The sequence below is a fragment of the Bidens hawaiensis genome, unplaced genomic scaffold (assembly GCF_021521415.1).
Source record: "Bidens hawaiensis isolate Kalapana, Puna unplaced genomic scaffold, B.hawaiensis_p1.1 tig00058103_1, whole genome shotgun sequence".
Classification (NCBI taxonomy): Eukaryota; Viridiplantae; Streptophyta; class Magnoliopsida; order Asterales; family Asteraceae; genus Bidens; species Bidens hawaiensis.
The window spans coordinates 61,513-81,064 of NW_027500499.1; the positions used below are offsets into that span (position 1 = coordinate 61,513).

Consider the following 19,552-nt stretch of genomic DNA (forward strand, 5'->3'; position numbering starts at 1 on the left):
TCGGGGAGTAATCAGACATAGTAAATTAGAAATTAATGTTTGGGTAATTATATGTATGTCAAATATCATAAGTTTGTTAATATATATAACAAAATAGGTAAATATCAATATAAATAACAAGAATATGGTTATTATAAAAAAACAATAGTTTTGTGAGAAATATAAGAATAAATTTAGACCCTTGGATATATGATCTAGTATTTGAGATTAATAGTTTTAAAAAAAATGTAAGTGTTCTATTTACATGGTATAGTATACTATTACTGTGGCATGTGTTTTATTTTAAAATCTTCTCACATTTATCAAAATTTATTTGAACTCTTTTCATGACAAGATTACATTTTTTTTAATACCAAAGTATTTTAAACTTTATATTCATTCTTTAACATTTTTAGCTGACTAGCTCAAAGTAATCGCTTAGTGGCTCTGAGTTATCCACATAATAGATCCGAGTAATTACCAACTAAATCCGAGTAATTGCTGGGTAGCTCCAAGTTGACTATCTAGATTTGAGTCTAAGTAATATAAGTCGAGTTGGAGAACATTGCCTCGTAAGGGTGTTGAGTGGCGAGTAAGCGTCGAATACTCGATCGAGTTTACAACAATGGACTTGCAATTGCAAACCATTAAGCAATTTTTGGTTTTAACTATAAAATCAACCCGTTAACTCATTTTTGATTACAAGTTCCATGAGTAACTCGGAACTGATGTGAGAAATTTGGAATAAATAGATAAGAGAACTCTCTACCTTCACGTAAATTTTTTAAAAAAATATCTTAGACAATGTCCTCTCGAGTCTTGCCATGAGTTACCCTTATCTTATCTCAAAAAATCATATATTCTACAATTAAAAAAATATCTTAGACAATGTTCTCTCGAGTCTTGCCATGAGTTACCCCTATCTTATCTCAAAAAATTATATATTCCACAAAAGATTAAACCATGGAAAAATCGGTGCCACAAAAATTAAAACATGAAAAAACCGTGACCAATTTCGAATAATTAGATGGAAAAAATTGCCTTGACATCCTACCTTACAGCGACTATTCAACGAATACTTTACCTTCAAAATCTTGTTTTACAACATCGTTATAATCACTACTTTAGTTGGTAGTATCTTTGTAGAAAAATATAAAAATAGCCACGAAATATGTTCCTAAAAATATGTGTTCATCACATGACCAAGATTCTTCTCATTTATGGTGATGTTACTTTCTGTAGGATGTATTTTACACATTTTACCATAATGTCTTTTTATTAACGGTATTATATTACTCTTCATAAATAAAATATATATCTTTACTAAGATCATACAAATTTTCTAGCATAACATGTAACATTGATTATTTATTTGTTACTTTTCTAAGAAAGAAAACAGATAAAATGTAGTTTATGTTTTAGAAAAGTAAGACCCGATAAGCTAAAAAGATATTTTACACTGCCAAAATGTTTTTGGATATGAAGAAACACTAAGTGAACCCTGGACAGATTATATATAATCTGGGGGTTAAGTAAAGTTTCCCACGGGGATGAGGTCCAGCTGAGAAGGTTGTTCTTCTAGAGACCTGCAAAACAGACACCGTAAGCTCGTCACTGAGAAGGGGGGGTTCCTCCTTGTGACCACCCTCCGGCGTGAGAATCAGACTAGATTGCTCTGAATATAAGTGTATATTAAGAGATTGCTAGATAAGATTGAGATATCAGATGATGTCCTTACCATTCCAAGGTGTTGGAGTATTTATAGCCGAAGGTAGGTTTCCAAGCAGGTACAGCCGGCTGAATAGTATTCCTGTTCTACCAACAGTGGACTATGCACAGGCCATGCTGGTTGGTGGATAGGTTACGGCCAACAGTAATAAGGTCGGCTGTATACTGTTCCTTTACTGCCGGCTACGCACTGTTCCACCAACTGTAGGCTGCGCACGTTCCATCGTAAGGGTTGGTGAGTAGGCAGCGGCTAATAGTGACAAACAGTACTAGAGGGTGCTCCTCCTCGTATTGTTGTCGGTGAGCTGTCACCCTGTGATTGGTTCATGGGCTGCTCTGGTCAATTTGTCTGTTCCGCCCATACCTTAGTAGGTATAGTACGAAAGACCTTCCAGAAGCATACGGACTGGCTCACTTGGGCGGGAGTATTCCCGCCTTGCTCATTCCTTCATGTGACTACTGAAGTAGCTAACGCCTTGTGCGTGTAGCCTTGCTGTTAGTGCGGGTAGCCTTCCCTGATGGCTTGTATCCGCAGCTGCGGGAACAGGCGGGGTACTTCACCATTGGGAGGCTTTCCCTGCGGGTACAGCTGGCGTACTGCGCGTAAGGTTCTTTGAGCATGGTGGGTCCTGCTGGAGCAGTTGGTCATTGCGCAGACGTCCCTGTTTTAGGTGAGTCTTGCGGGTCCAACTGGGCTCTGCTGGGACCTACCTCTTCAGGATACTTTATGTTTTTGATAACAAGAAAACAAATCTTTTCTTTTAGTGAAACCTCATTAAAAATTTATATATTTTATTTAGAAAAAATCACTAAAATAACCATAGGAAAAGCCAACATAAATATGGAAACGTGTGGACAATAGGGGTTTCACGAGAAACAAGAGCATCCAGAAAGCGACACGTGACGTCTTGGTTACAAAGGCTACCTTTGATTGCGGGACCCACAGGCGGACCAACGATTTGCTAACATGTGGCTTTTTCCAGATGAAACGCATACCTCGACTCTTTGTGAAGAGAAACGCCTGAGTCTTAGCCATTAAGTGGAGGTAGTTTCTCATCCCTAGCCATTAAGTGGAGGTAGTGTCTACTGCCCAAATCGAATGAAATGTATAGGGCTCCGACGTTTCCCCTCACAAACGTTTACGTAGTCATTTCCTCTAAAAATTATCACCTGTCAGCAAATTGTTTGTCCGTCTATAGGTCCGCCTATTAGATAAAACTCATATAACCCAGACTTTTCACTCACTTATCATTTGTCACCTTCTAAAACTCTGACTTTTCTTAAAACCTCCATAACCCATGCTTTTCTGCATGTTTACTTCGGCTTTTTCCGCTTAGTCAATACTCAATAGTCATCTAAGTGATTTTCTTCTTCTTTTTCTTCTTTTTCTAAATTTATTTTTCAAAAAAATATAAATATATCCTGGATCGGGTCGGGTATAATTCCCAGCTAACCTGATCTGGTACCCTGCAAACACAGTGTCCTTGAAATTCCCATTTTGTCCTTTACCTCACCTCAACTCAACTCAACTCAACCATAGTTAACCCCACACCCTCCTCTTTTATATAACAACTCTCCTTCACTTCCTTTGACCACAAGTCCATTCTCTCACTCTCCAACTCAACTCGACCTCCATTTCATGGCATTTAATCCCTCCTCTCATTTATAAAAACCTTCCGTACACCACCACAGTTTATTAATATTATAATGACGGAACCGGCGAAAGCAATGCCGGCTCAGGCAGAGAAGAAGAAAGACCAAACTCTTCCGTTCTACAAACTCTTCTCATTCGCTGATAATTACGATTATGTCCTCATGCTCCTCGGTACCATCGGCGCCATCGTTCACGGCTCCTCCATGCCCTTCTTCTTCCTCTTGTTCGGTCAAATGGTCAACGGCTTCGGCAAAAACCAGTCCGACTTAAACACCATGACTCATGAAGTCTCCAAGGTGATAGTTCGTTATATTATTAATTATTATCTTCTGTTTCGTACAAATTTAGATCTGATTATTATTATTTGAATTGGATTGAATTGATGCAGTATGCTTTGTATTTCGTTTACCTTGGTGTAGTCGTATGCGTCTCATCATATGCAGGTGAGTTTGTGCAATGATCCGTTATTGTCTCTACGATTTCAATTATTTCCATAAACAATTTATTTATTATTTTACAACTACTTATTTATATAGTTATATATTTAAGAAGTCGGTTCACTACAGATCAAGTGCACGTGGTGACGTGGATATGATACTTTTCACCAATAAGATTTTTTTAATGCTAATCACAAATCTACATCATTCTTTCAAATATTAACTCAATCCGTTTTAATTATTTTTTAAATAATAAAATGTGTAGAGATTTGAAGAGGTAGGTCCCAGCAGAGCCCAGTTGGACCCGCAAGACTCACCTCAAAAAGGGACGTCTGTGCAGTTGAACCCGCAAGACTCACCTTCAACAGGGACGTCTGCGCAAAGGCTAAACTCGCAAGACTCACCTTGAAGAGAGACGTCTGCGCAGAAACCAACTGGATCCGCAGGACCCACCATGCTCAGAGACGTGACGTCCTTACGCGCAGTACGCAAGCTGTTCCCGCAGGAAAAGCCTCCCAATGGTCGACGTACTCCGCCTGTTCCCGCAGCAACGGATACTAGCCATCAGGGAAGGCTACCCGCGCAGCAAGGCTACACGCACAAGGCACTTAACTCTTAAATAATTCAGTAATGTCACCTGAAGAAGGAGTGAGCAAGCCGGGAATACTCCCGCCCAAAGCCGGGAAAACTCCCGCCCAAATGAGCCAGTCCGTACGATACTGGAGGATCTTTTGTACTGTACCTGACGAGGTATGGACAAAAGATCTGACCAAAGCTGCGATAGCTCACTGACAACAGTACAACGAGCAGCATGCTCTATTACTTAATGTCACTATCAGCCGCTGCCTACTCACCAACCTGTCGTAGCACGTGCATAGCCTGCAGTTGGTGGAAAAGGAATAGTACACAGCCGGCCTGGTCACTATCAGCCGCTGCCTACCCACCAACCACCAGCATGGCATGTGCGTAGCCCACAGTTGGCAGAACAGGAATACTATTCAGCCGGCTGTACCTTCTTGGAAACCTACCTTCGGCTATAAATACTCCAACACCTTAGAATGGTAGGATTATCTTATATCTCATTATCTTATCTTCTCTAGCAATCTCTTAATATACACTTATATTCAAGAGCAATCTAGTCTGATTCTCACGCCGGAGGGTGGTCACAAGGAGGTACCCCCCCTTCTCAGTGACGAGCTCACGGTGTCTGTTTTGCAGGTCATCAGAAGAACCATCTTTGCCGGACCTAACCCCTCGTGGGAATCATCTATTTAACCCCCAGATTATCCGTAATCTGCCCGGGGTCACTTAGTGTTTCTTCATTGGCGCCATCCATGGATAAAAGCTAGAACTAATTTTCAGTTTTTTCAAACTTCTGGAAAGATGGTTAAGGTTACTCCGTTGCCAAAGCCAGCGAGTGACCAAGAAATCCCGGTAATCACAACCCCAGCTATTGGGAGGAACACCGGCGATCACACAAATTTTACGAACACTACCCCGGTTACTCAAGCCGGAGCAAGTGCAGTAAATTTTACGAACACTACCCCGGTTACCCGAGCCGGGGCAAGTGCAGTAAACAATCATCCCCTGGGATTCATTGATACCCAGGCGGAAAGACGACAGACGAGGTTCCCCCACCAAACACTTGATCAAGTTAAAGCGTGGGCGGAAGCACGTCAGAAAGAATTCCAAGCAGAGTTGGACGAATGCTTACGTTCACTCCAACAGGCTGACGAATTCGGAAGCACTCGACAACAGCTCAACATGAGCAATGACTGCGAGTACTTGGACGATGATTCGGAAGAATCCGACACCGACGTAAACCCTCGCCATAGGGCGAAAGGGAAGCGTAAGGAAACGGACTTCCAACCAAGAAGGAATTTTGGAGAAACCTTCAAACCAAAAAACGCGGGTGGAAACCCACGTGACTTCTCTAAAACCTTCAGACCAACCGCTGCAAATGCGGGAACCTCCAAGTTTGCAAGGGACATTGCGGAAGCAATCGCCCCAAGAAGTGCCAAACAGATGTCCAACATCGGCAATTATGATGGTATATCCGACCCAGACGATCATTTGAACAGATTCATAGCGGGGGCAACCGTCAGCAACTGGACGGAACCCACGTGGTGTTATATGTTCCAGATGACGCTGGTTGGAGCAGCCAGAGCGTGGTTCGACCGTCTACCGGTCCACCACATCTACGATTGGGCAGACTTCCAACAGAAGTTCAGCCAACACTTCAGTCAACAAAGAAAGTACACTGAAGAGCAATGGACAATCCTCAACTGCATCCGAGAGGAAGATGAGTCTTTACTAGACTTCATCACGCGCTTCAATTCAAAGAAGCTAAGTCTGGGCAGTATTAGCGAAGATCTTGTTCGCGCTGCTTTCATCCAAGGCGCGAAAGACCCAGAGCTCATCCGCACCTTAACGGGTAAAGATGGCATGCCATCCACATGGGATGCCATCATGACAGCATCTAAACGCTTCGCGAAAACGGAAAAGCAACTGGGTAGAGATCTTCCCCAGAGCACAAACCTCTACACCCAAAAAACAAGAGAAAACAATGTCCTTACCGCCCGACTAAACAAAAAGAGGAAGCTAGGTATTTGGCAGTCAAGGGTAAACTTTGACACCTCATCCGGCTCGCACCCTCGGTTAGGCGGAAAGGATAACATGCGGTCGTCGAACCGGAACTCCAGATGGACGCCACTCACCAAAAGCGTCACCGAAATATTTAACACCGAGAGGCTCCCATGGCCAAAGGCTCCAATAATCCGAGAGCGTCACAACGCTGATCAGAGCAAATTCTGTGACTTCCACAGGACAAGAGGCCACACCACCGACGAATGCCTAGACTTAAAGGACATCGTCGAAGCATTTGTCAGAGATGGGACGCTCACGCACCTCGTGGCGTAATGAACGCTGAGCAGGCTAATGCGTGTAGAACCCCAGTTGGGGAAAAGACGGACGAAACTGCAGCTACAATGTTGGAGACTACATACTGCGTAAACAACGAGATCCCGAACCAAGTGCATATCGGCTCAATGGCACTCCCATCCAAACAACATGGAAGGGAGCTCAATTACACAGTCTGCATGTATCAATTCCAAACTTGTAAAAGAAAAGGCCCAGAGCCACTTCTAATGGAAATGATTCTTCTTATCACATTGACGCTGATAATCTTACATTTAAACTTATGAACTTTCCACACTGATATGCCGGTCTTCACCGCATACATAAGTGGGGAAGTAAGTCGTTGCGTGTGGAAGGCGGCAAAACCCGCATAAACACAAAAAACAGCCAACCTTCACGCAGGTCAGTTATAGGTAAAGTTGGGTCATCCCACTAAATGAAAGTGCCGGTCCTACCCGCACAAATCATGATAGAGGAAACCGAACTAACCTATTGACAACCGCGCGTCGAACGGTTAATTTATTCAAAACACTGATATGCCGGTTTTCACCGCATAAATAAGTGTGAAGAAATCGTTGCGTGTGGAAGGCGGCAAAACCCGCATAAACACAAAAAACGGCCAACCTTCACGCAGGTCAGTTATAGGTAAAGTTGGGTCATCCCACTGAATGAAAGTGCCGGTCCTACCCGCACAAATCATGATAAAGGAAACCGAACTAACCTATTGACAACCGCGCGTCGAACGGTTAATTTATTCAAAACACGGATATGCCGGTTTTCACCGCATAAATAAGTGTGAAGAAATCGTTGCGTGTGGAAGGCGGCAAAACCCGCATAAACACAAAAAACGGCAAACCTTCACGCAGGTCAGTTATAGGTGAAGATCGGTCATCCCACTAAATGAAAGTGACGGTCCTACCCGCACAATCATGATAGAAGAAACTGAACACTAACCTATTGACAACCGCGCATCGAACGGTTAACTTGTTCAAAACACTTGGAAAATTGCTAAGTTAAAGTATGCACGAGCGAATCATATATGGTTTATGCGGCAAAACAAGTGCCAAATTAAGCTATAATATGCATGAGCAAGTCATATAACGTCTATAAAGCAAGTCATCCAGTGAAAGTGGCGGTCCTACCCGCACAAAGATTTATACATTCCATAAAAATTCAAGTATTACAAGAATGGCCGGGTATCTACCCGCCTACAAGAGTGTAAATCTATACAAAAACATAAACCTATCCTAACAGTGGGAAGGGATCTAAAGGTTCAAGCTTCAGGACCACTCCCTCCAAACCCACTTGTACCCGCACCATCAGTTGGCTGTGGCGGTTCAAGGAAGGTCTTGAGAATGGTTAGCCCATCATCAGCAGCAGCAACTTCGTTCACCTTCTCCACCACCGGATGCGGGAAGGCAGCATACTGGTTCACTGCTTGGTCATACGCAGCTTCAGTATCTACATCATATAGAGGGAAGTTGGAAGGCGGGATGCCCTTCTCAACGAACCCTAGACCAAGCAGGAAGCCAGCCTTTTCCCCATCCTCATGAGAAGCGTTGAGGGCTGCGCTCATGGCATCGTCATATGATGTGTCCGTGAAGACTCGATACACAACCTACAAGAAAAAATACCAAGTATCAAAACCTTTTCTAAGTACAAAGAAAAGCGTAAAGACGTTATGAAGCTAAGCTTACCTGCGACAACGCTTCTCGTAAAAGCCATTCCTTGGTAACCAGAGCCTCCTGGAGGGCAGCTTGAGCTTGGTTACGGGCGCGTTCGGCTTCACTTTTGTTAAGGTTGGCAAGCAACACTTCCTTAGCAGCAGCCTCTTCAACGCCCTTCAGCTTACGCTCAGTATGGTCAAGCATACCCCTCTGGTCCAAGATCTCTTGAAGCTTCTTGGCGTCTTCCATGGCCAAGGCGTCATGAGCCTGCTGGAGCCTCTCTAGTTTGGCTTTGAGCTCCTCATTCTCGGCGCGCAGAGGCTCCGCAACAGCTTCAGCCTTGGTGGCCCTCTCGGTTGCGTTCCGCGCAGTTTCCTTAGCCAACCGAAGCTGTTCGTTAACAGTTTGGGTAGCCTTGGAACGGGCCTCGAGACGGGCCTGAACTTCAACCTCAAGGGCCTTGAAGGCCTTCTCCTTCTCCGCAGCAACGGCGGAGAGTCTCCTGTTCTCCTCCCGGATAGCCCGTGCCTGAGCTACTTCTTGGATACGAGCCGCCTTTAACTTGTCGTTTTCACGACAAAGCAACTCGACGCGCGGCTGCATCCGGGCAAGGAGAATCCGGAGCTCGTTTGTCAGCCTACCCTCCTGGTAGCTCGACATAGCTTCCCCCAGCGCCCCACTTGGAGCGGCGTGGCGCGCCCACTCGGCGCAGTCCACAGCCGTCCGAAGGGTTGTTCCTCGGCGGATGTTCCAACGTGGAACATACACTTCATTGGAATCCGACACTGTAAAAACAAAACGCAGTTAGGAAAAGATGATATATAAAAAAAAAAAAGAGGCCAAAATAACCCTACGCACCTGTAGGGTCGACAGTAGGCCGGTACCCGCCAAACCCATCACCCGAACCTAACGGATATCCATCCAAGAAGTCAGGCAGATGGGAAGGAGGCAGAGATTGGCTAGAAGCCCCAAACATACCTGCTGAACCGGCCGGGGGCGAGGTAGTCGCCGGCGCCGGAGGCACGGTCGAAGTCGCTGCGGTAGAGACCATCGGAGGTGAACTCACAACCGTGGCCGCCGCTGCGGAAGATCCCGCAGAAAATATCACCGCCGGCTCAGTGAAGGATTCCGTGAAGATCGCACTGACAGCCGGCGGGGATGATGTTACAGTTGGAACAGTTGCCTCAACGGGATAAGCAACTGAACCAACACTTGAAACAGGCGCAGTCGCCTGGGTCATCGCCTTGGGTAGGTTGACCAAACCTACCGTCATGGGTCCAGTGGTGCTCCTCCCCTCACCACTTTGGAATGCAGTTGCATCCACGCCTGCATGAAGACAAGATAGTTAAATATAATGGCGGAAGGATATGCAGTTAAAGTAAATGAAAATTATACTTACGAGTTCTCTTCAGCTTGAAGGTTCTGATAGGCGGGGACAAACCCGATGGAGCCGGCCTCTTCACGCCGCTCACCGTCGTCATCCTGGGCTGCTCAGAGGTGACAGCTGTCTCAACCTCTGGAACAGTGGTCTCACCACCACCAGGGTTCCCCGCCGCCTCCTCGCTCTCGGTCTCCGAGTCAGACCGGTTAACCTGATCGGCGGTGGAGGCAACCTTCGCCTTGCCCTTCCCTCCAGCAGCCTTCTTCCTCCTCGCGAAGAAAGGACCATCTGCGGATTCCTCATCAGAAGACAAGATTAGAGGAATTCCAGCAGAGGTTTGAGCATAGAGAGGGCGGGGGTTAAAGAGTTCCTTACCTGGCCGCGTGGCACTCAAAATCTCATGGCCCGGCGGGTAGACCTCCACAAAACGATCCGCCGTTTGCTCAAGGATGGGCAACTCGTTCTCATCAAGAGCACGAGTACCCAGCCGAGCAGGACCACCAGCCTCCCGCGGATGCAGGAGCGATTGTAAGTCATTCCCCTCTGAAATAAAAAGAGAAACAGTTAGAAGAAAAACCCTAAATCAGCAAAGAAGACGGAGCATACCGTAAGGGACAGAGTTCAAACCGTATTCTAGGACGATGGGAATCTGTGGCGCCTCCGCCCCAGCATCCTTCCACACCCGGCTCATCCCGAGCATCACCATCCCGGACTCCGCAAAGCGGTAAACCGGAGACTGGACCCGGGAAATCTTAGAGAACCATTCCGCCTCCTGGTAGTTGGAGGCTTGAAGGTTCGGGAGAGCTCTCCCGTTCTTGAACGTCATCGCTATGGGGACGACGCGAGCGGAGATATAGAAGAACTTCCGCTTCCAAGACCGAAGACTGTGCTCGGTAGCGCAGATCTTCAAACCCTTGATCCGAGTGACCAAGGTATACCACCCCTGGATGCACCTCCAGGAATAGAAGGTCATCAGGCGGTCGACATGGGGCTCCACGCCCAGAATGAGGCACACCCATTCAAAATGGCGAATCTTGGCGATCGCCATTGGGTGTACCTCCGTCAGATGTACACCGTGTCTCTCCAAAACACGGTACACAAACTTCGTCAATGGGAACCTGAGATTCCCATAAACTAAGAATGCGGCATACACCCCTATCTTGCCCTTGGGGGCATCGTACACCGTCTGATGAAGCTTGGGAAACTCAGGCTCGAAAGGCTCGAGCATGAACTTCCTAACAATGTACTGGTACAGGTCGACGGTAAGAGCACACTGGCACTCACCAGCAGTACTCTTATCGTCCTTATCAGAAGTAGACGACGGATTCTCGGCATACACGTCAGACTCCTCGGCGGTAGCCTCAAGATCATGAACGGAAGACATGTTTTGGATGTGAAGAACGATTTCAGGAGAATGCTCGACGGAAAGGTTAGAGTATTCGCCGGAAATCGTCTAGAAGAAGAGGAAAGTGAAACTGTGAGTTGATATGCATCCTCTCCTCCCTTTATATACTCATCGCAATGAATGCGATGAATTTAATGCGGAAGAGAGAGGAAAACGCTGGTGCAATGAAACTATGACACGTGGAAAAAGCAAGCTGGCAACAGCTGTTGACAGGACGCGCGCCGTAAACTTCGCGGCCACGCGCCTGAAAAAGCGTCTGGATTGACCATATACTGTCACGTCGCCATAACTTCCTACACGTCCTGAAACTGTCAGAAGAAATCGTCGGACTACGCAACCGTCCCTTCAACAGTTTGGACTGTTCTTATCCTTTCACCAACTCTTCGAATTTCAAAAAGATTCAAAAGTAAGCGGGACTATACCCCTTACCTTGGCAACCAAGTAACTATAAGACAGGTGCGAGTACAGTGTTAAGGCAAAACCCTTCACATACTTAGCACCTGCAGGGAATTGAAGCCAAGAATACCTCGGCAACCAAGTAACTATAAGACGGGTGCGGGTACAGTGTCAAGGCAAAACCCTTCACATACTTAGCACCCGCAAGGAATTGAAGCCAGGAATACCTTGGAAGTAAAGTAACTATAAGACGAGTGCGGGTACAGTGTCAAGGCGAAACCCTTCACATACCTAGCACTCCGCAGGGAATTGAAACCAAGAAGGATCTTCTGGGCCATGCTTGCGGAAACGGGAATAACATCCCCGCATAGCGGGAACGTCGAGAACTAGATTGTTTGAAGCTCCAAGATGGAATTGGTTGTTTAACATAATTGATCACTATGTTCAAAACTACCAAAACCTCATGGAGAATCTACACAAGTGGAACTCAACGCTCCTGACTTGCGAGGAGGTTACAGACCTACCCGCATCATACCCAAAGATCAAGCAGAAAAGTCGGGAATTTCTGCACGTGACATTAGGACTTCCGCGGGAAGAATCCCCATGGAAAACCTTAAAACTAAACCCTTTTCAAAACCCTTTGCTTAAGTCCAAAAGTTCACCTCACTTATTAACAATTCATGAGAACATTGGACTGGGGGGACTTGAAGAGGTAGGTCCCAGCAGAGCCCAGTTGGACCCGCAAGACTCACCTCAAAGAGGGACGTTTGTGCAGTTGAACCCGCAAGACTCACCTTCAACAGGGACGTCTGCGCAAAGGCTAAACTCGCAAGACTCACCTTGAAGAGAGACGTCTGCGCAGAAACCAACTGGATCCGCAGGACCCACCATGCTCAGAGACGTGACGTCCTTACGCGCAGTACGCAAGCTGTTCCCGCAGGAAAAGCCTCCCAATGGTCGACGTACTCCGCCTGTTCCCGCAGCAACGGATACTAGCCATCAGGGAAGGCTACCCGCGCAGCAAGGCTACACGCACAAGGCACTTAACTCTTAAATAATTCAGTAATGTCACCTGAAGAAGGAGTGAGCAAGCCGGGAATACTCCCGCCCAAAGCCGGGAAAACTCCCGCCCAAATGAGCCAGTCCGTACGATACTGGAGGATCTTTTGTACTGTACCTGACGAGGTATGGACAAAAGATCTGACCAAAGCTGCGACAGCTCACTGACAACAGTACAACGAGCAGCATGCTCTATTACTTAATGTCACTATCAGCCGCTGCCTACTCACCAACCTGTCGTAGCACGTGCATAGCCTGCAGTTGGTGGAAAAGGAATAGTACACAGCCGGCCTGGTCACTATCAGCCGCTGCCTACCCACCAACCACCAGCATGGCATGTGCGTAGCCCACAGTTGGCAGAACAGGAATACTATTCAGCCGGCTGTACCTTCTTGGAAACCTACCTTCGGCTATAAATACTCCAACACCTTAGAATGGTAGGATTATCTTATATCTCATTATCTTATCTTCTCTAGCAATCTTTTAATATACACTTATATTCAAGAGCAATCTAGTCTGATTCTCACGCCGGAGGGTGGTCACAAGGAGGTACCCCCCTTCTCAGTGACGAGCTCACGGTGTCTGTTTTGCAGGTCATCAGAAGAACCATCTTTGCCGGACCTAACCCCTCGTGGGAAACATCTATTTAACCCCCAGATTATCCGTAATCTGCCCGGGGTCACTTAGTGTTTCTTCAAGATTGGATGCTGGATGTATACCGGTGAACGGCAAGTGAGTGCGTTGAGGAAGAGATATTTGGAAGCTGTATTAAACCAGGACGTTGGATTTTACGATACGGATGCGAGAACCGGTGATATAGTTTTCGGTATCTCAACGGATACCCTTCTCGTTCAAGATGCAATTAGCGAGAAGGTATAATTACGATAACAGTTTAATAATAATAGAATTAACGAGTTAGCGTTATCGTTTTTGTTTTGGCTTGCGCCAGTCAAAGGCGCCTTTGGAAACTAGCTTGTCTTATGAGTTTAATATTAGGTAAAAATTAAATGCTGAATGTACTACTTTGAATTTTAGGTGGGGAACTTTATCCATTATCTTTCCACATTTTTGGCTGGATTAGTGGTTGGTTTCGTGTCAGCGTGGAAGTTAGCTCTCCTCAGTATTGCGGTTATTCCGGGAATTGCATTCGCGGCCGGCTTGTACGCCTATACTCTCACCGGGCTCACTTCCAAGAGCCGTGAATCGTATGCCAATGCTGGCATCATCGCCGAGGAGGTTCGTCTTCAACCTAAATATTTTATTAATAAATTGTAAAAATCGCACCTAGGTGCCAGTTACTCGTTAGCAATCCCCGAGTACTCGCAACTCCCTAGTTGACAGAGTTGGAAGTGCCTAGCGACTTCTGCAACCATAATTACAATATAATCGTATAGAATGTAAACGGGCAAGAAGTTGTGGTACTACCTCTTTTTGGATTGCAAGACCAAGTCTTTTAATGTGCGCAATTTCATCATAAGTTGCATGCCACCATGATTTCTAAGATTTTAGTCACTTTTGCTTTAAAATTTAAATCAATGATTTAGTTTAGTGGATACAGTGATATTGAAGTATTTTCAAATTCTTTGTTATCATATGATACATAGCATGCCTGCAATCATAAAGAACCCTTTGGCCTTTGCCATGGTCCTATACTTTTACCCCTTAACTTTTGGCCTATGTTTCCGTAGTGTGGCGTTAATCAACAGCAAATTTGGTTGGTGAAATTTATTTTATTTTTTATTTTCAAAACCTTTTAATATACTTTTGACCATAGAGTATATGACATTTTCTCTTTGTATGTGTGACAATGTTACATATTTAATTTGGACTCTTATTGACAGGCTATTGCACAAGTTAGGACCGTGTACTCATATGTTGGGGAAACGAAGGCCCTCAACTCATATTCAGATGCAATTCAGCATACACTCACGCTCGGGTATAAGGCGGGAATGGCAAAGGGTTTGGGTTTGGGGTGTACTTATGGAATAGCTTGCATGTCATGGGCACTTGTTTTCTGGTATGCGGGTGTGTTTATTAGGAATGGCCAGACTGACGGTGGAAAGGCGTTTACCGCCATTTTCTCTGCTATTGTTGGTGGCATGTAAGTTCTTAGTTCTTACACACTGTAATGCCAATTTTTAGAGAAACGACTCGGTTTTTAATCAAAATGGTTAATCATGACAGGAGTTTAGGTCAGTCTTTTTCGAATATCGGAGCCTTTAGCAAAGGAAAAGCAGCTGGATACAAATTGCTTGAAATTATCCAGCAAAAGCCTTGTATAAATCACAACCCTACAGATGGGAAATGTCTTGCTGAAGTTAATGGAAATATTGAGTTCAAAGAAGTAACCTTTAGTTACCCGTCACGCCCAGATGTCATTATCTTTAGAAATTTCTCAATTTTCTTCCCAGCTGGTAAGACGGTTGCTGTGGTTGGTGGTAGCGGATCCGGGAAGAGTACTGTTGTTTCTTTAATAGAACGGTTTTACGACCCTAATCAAGGTGAATAATTATTATATATGGTTTGAAACTCTTTCACTAGTTATTTCTTACTTTTAAATTTTTTCCAGGCCAAATATTGATAGACAATGTGGACATAAAGACTCTGCAACTTTGATGGTTGCGTGATCAGATTGGTCTTGTGAACCAAGAACCTGCACTTTTTGCTACCACTATACTTGAGAACATACTTTATGGAAAGCCAGATGCGACTATGGCTGAAGTTGAAGCAGCTACCTCTGCAGCCAATGCTCATAGTTTCATCACCCTGCTTCCGAACGGTTACAACACTCAGGTAAAGTATATATTTACACTTATAATAAATCATGATTCAGAATCATATTAATGAGTTGATTGATTCAGGTAGGGGAAAGAGGCGTTCAGTTATCTGGTGGTCAAAAACAAAGAATTGCAATAGCTAGAGCAATGTTAAAGAACCCAAAGATTTTACTTCTTGATGAGGCAACGAGTGCCCTTGATTCCGGTTCTGAAAGCATTGTGCAAGAAGCTCTTGATTGTTTGATGATCGGAAGAACAACCGTAGTGGTTGCACATCGTCTTTCCACCATCAGAAACGTTGATTCAATAGCAGTTATCCAAAACACACGAAGAACTCATTTCAAAACCAGGACCCTACGCTTCGTTGATCCGGTTTCAAGAAATGGCTGGAAACCAGGACTTCTCGAATCCTTCAACACACCGTACACGATCGACGCGGTTAAGTCACTCATTGTCAACAAAGTCTTTAAGCCTCAGATCAGGAAGCTTAAGAAACTTAAGCTATTCGTACAGTACTGGTGCAGATGGTCGTATTGAAATGATCTCAAATGCTGAAACAGATAGAAAAAACCCAGCACCTAGTGGGTACTTTTTCCGCCTTTTGAAACTGAATGCACCCGAATGGCCTTACTCGATAATGGGTGCTGTGGGATCAATTCTTTCTGGTTTTATCGGTCCAACATTTGCTATTGTGATGAGTAACATGATTGAGGTCTTTTACTATAATAACCCTGCTAAAATGGAAAGCAAGACTAAAGAGTGTGTTTTCATCAACGTTGGAGCCGGGCTATATGCAGTTGTAGCGTATTTGATACAGCATTACTTCTTTAGTATTATGGGTGAGAATCTTACAACAAGAGTCAGAAGGATGATGCTTGCAGGTATTTACATCATTCCATTCTCCATCATATAAAAATATTTAAGCAATACATTTTAAAAATGCAAACTGAGTTTTAATAATCCGAAATATGTTCACACCGACAATTTGACTAGTGAGTGTCGCTTTCGTTGCCAATGTCTATTTCACTATTATGGAGATATCGATCTTCATACTGACAATTTGATCAGTGAGTGTCACTTTCGTTGCCGATGGCTATTTCACTATAATGGAGAAATAGATCTTCGAACTGGCAATTTGAATAGTCAGTCTCATTTCCTTTCCTATGGCTATTTAACTAATGGAGAAATAAATTGTTTGTTCATAACTTTTATTTATGTCATTTCAAAACAATTTACAACATTCTGATTGAGATAAAAATCAATCATTTGCCAACGAAATTGGAATGCAACTAAAATGAAAGTTAGGATTGACATTAATCAAATTGTCAGTGTTAATTATTATTGGTCAATGAGTCATGGATTATTTTAGAATACTCTTCTAATTAACATTTAATAGAGTTCCTAGGTGCATATTACTTCAAACTAAAATTTTGTGCATTTAGGTAGTTCGACTTAAAAAGTATGAACAATCTTTAAAAGTTTCGATCTTGTTTCTTGGTCAGCAATCTTAAGGAATGAAGTCGGATGGTTCGACGAGGAAGAACACAACTCGAGTCTAGTCGCAGCCCGGCTAGCCACGGATGCAGCAGATGTAAAATCCGCCATTGCCGAGAGGATCGCGGTTATCTTACAAAACGTGACGTCACTCCTTACTTCATTTGTAGTTGCATTCATAGTGGAATGGAGGGTTTCTCTTCTAATTCTGGGAACCTTCCCTCTCCTTGTCATGGCATATTTTGCTCAGGTAATTAATATAAAATTCATTATTTTATTTTTAAAAAAATCGAATCTTGATTCTGGTAACGACAAGTATAGTATAGTGAAGGAAGCAACAATTCTGGTAGCCTGCACGTGCCTCCCCTTATTTGTATTTATGCTTCCATATTTAACGCTCGTGATATAGTTACAGTCTTGTTACATACAAAACACCAACTTTGAAATTTAGCAAAAGATTCCTTTCTCCAACATCAATATCAAGACTCGTACTTTCTTGAGCCCTTAAACAGTAAAACTTTGGCCAACTTTTTCTGCTTAATCAATAATATAAAAAAAGTGAAAAAAAAATACAGAAAAATGAATTGTACATTTGTACCTATATTTTAATAAGATTTACATCTGGCTTTGCTTTTAGTGTACCATATGTAATTTTCAAAGGAGGTTAGAGATGTCAGAAAATGCATATGGGGTGCATTCACTAACCCATTCATTATTCCTGTGTGAGTACCAGAGCCTCTTGTCTATTTAAGGGGTACTATAGTACTGAAAATGACCATATTGCCCCTGTGATTTTGAACAGTGTTTAGTATTTATAGTATAGTGGCCACCTAATCCATACATGAGTAGTTACCATCTGTTTCTTTTGTCGTATACCTTATCGTTTGGGGTCCCAGACCATTCTTTGATGGATTGTAATTGTCACTTTCTAGTAGAGTGTAACAGCATCTCCTTTTCTTTTAGCACATATACTTTATAAGAACTAGACTGCTGGTATCTATGTCTACATATACTTTTTAACAAAAAGTGACTTAAAACTATTGGGAGTTGACTGAATTTAGGTTGTGTTTGGGATAAACTCATTTAGTCATTTGATTAAAATTTGAAACAACTTAATGATGGAATTGAATTTGGTAATTATTAATTATAAATTTTCATTTTACAGCAACTTTCTCTCAAGGGCTTTGCTGGTGACACAGCCAAAGCACATGCGAAAACCAGCATGATTGCAGGGGAAGGCGTGAGCAACATCCGAACAATCGCAGCCTTTAACGCACAAGACAAGATTCTCACCTTATTCTCCAACGAACTCCGTGTCCCACAAACTCAAAGTCTTCGCAGGAGTCAACTTTTCGGCTTACTATTCGGCATCTCCCAACTCGCACTCTTCTCATCCGAAGCTCTGATCCTCTGGTACGGGGCCCACCTCGTTAGTAAACATGTATCTACTTTCTCCAAAGTCATCAAAGTGTTTGTAGTCCTAGTCATAACAGCTAACTCAGTAGCAGAAACGGTTAGCCTAGCCCCTGAAATCATCCGAGGCGGTGAAGCCATCGGCTCGGTATTCTCGGTTCTCGACCGGTCAACTCGAATCGACCCCAACGCTGAGCCTGTTGAAAAAGTGCGAGGCGAGATAGAGTTACGCCATGTTGACTTTTCTTACCCGTCAAGACCCGATGTCATGGTTTTCAAAGACCTTAGTCTTAGAATTCGGGCGGGCCAGAGCCAAGCCCTGGTTGGGGCTAGTGGTTCAGGTAAAAGTTCCATAATTGCATTAATCGAGCGGTTTTACGATCCAACGGCTGGAAAAGTTATAATTGACAGGAAAGATATTAGACGGTTAAATCTACGGGCACTTCGGGCCAAAATCGGGCTGGTCCAACAAGAGCCCGCTTTATTCGCAGCAAGTATAATGGAAAACATCGCGTACGGGAAAGACGGTGCTACAGAAGCCGAAGTCATCGAAGCAGCACGTGCAGCAAACGTGCATACGTTTGTGAGCGGTTTACCACAAGGGTACAAGACGCCAGTTGGCGAGCGAGGGGTTCAGCTCTCCGGGGGCCAAAAACAAAGAATCGCTATAGCCCGGGCCGTTCTGAAAGACCCGGCAATACTCTTACTAGATGAAGCGACTAGTGCTCTAGATGCCGAGTCCGAGTGTGTGCTACAAGAAGCACTTGAACGGCTCATGAGGGGTCGAACCACGGTTCTAGTGGCTCACCGGTTATCAACCATACGTGGTGTGGATAGTATCAGGGTGGTTCAAGACGGTCGGATCGTGGAACAAGGTAGCCATGGGGAGTTGTTGAGCCGAGGTAGCGAGGGGGCTTACTTTAGGCTATTGCGGCTACAACAACATCGTACATGAATTAAAGATTATGTTGTATGGGTTTAGTAAATTATGTGTATGTGGAATTAACTTATTGTTTACCTTAATTTTTGGGGTTTTATAAGCCTCATTTGCTTGCTATAGCAAAATAGTTTTTTCTTAATACATAAGTAGAATTAAAAATATAAACTGAATGTAGAACAATCATGAAATTTAAAAAGAATAATTGTTAAATTATATTCAAGTTTTCAACTATTCCCGATACGCAAGTGAGTTATTTTGAGTTTTGACTCATCCAGAATCACCTTCAATAAAGAAACCCGTTATTGG

At 44.0% G+C, this 19,552-nt stretch overlaps 2 protein-coding genes across 2 annotated transcripts; both read left to right on the forward strand.

The window, feature by feature from the left end:
* The first annotated feature begins 3,407 nt into the window (after window positions 1-3,407).
* Window positions 3,408-15,625, forward strand: LOC143602187 (ABC transporter B family member 19-like). Its single transcript, XM_077079387.1, has 8 exons — window positions 3,408-3,657; window positions 3,750-3,804; window positions 13,320-13,495; window positions 13,658-13,858; window positions 14,464-14,723; window positions 14,807-15,123; window positions 15,192-15,415; window positions 15,484-15,625. The coding sequence occupies exons 1-7, from the start codon at window positions 3,415-3,417 to the stop codon at window positions 15,236-15,238; spliced, it is 1,299 nt and encodes a 432-aa protein (XP_076935502.1). The 5' UTR covers window positions 3,408-3,414; the 3' UTR covers window positions 15,239-15,415; window positions 15,484-15,625.
* LOC143602183 (ABC transporter B family member 19-like) lies at window positions 15,335-19,312 on the forward strand. The gene is made up of 5 exons (XM_077079384.1): window positions 15,335-15,415; window positions 15,484-15,660; window positions 15,713-16,280; window positions 16,902-17,143; window positions 18,059-19,312. Exons 1-5 carry the CDS (start codon window positions 15,335-15,337, stop codon window positions 19,259-19,261), a joined length of 2,271 nt encoding a protein of 756 aa, XP_076935499.1. The 3' UTR covers window positions 19,262-19,312.
* The last annotated feature ends 240 nt before the right edge of the window (window positions 19,313-19,552 follow it).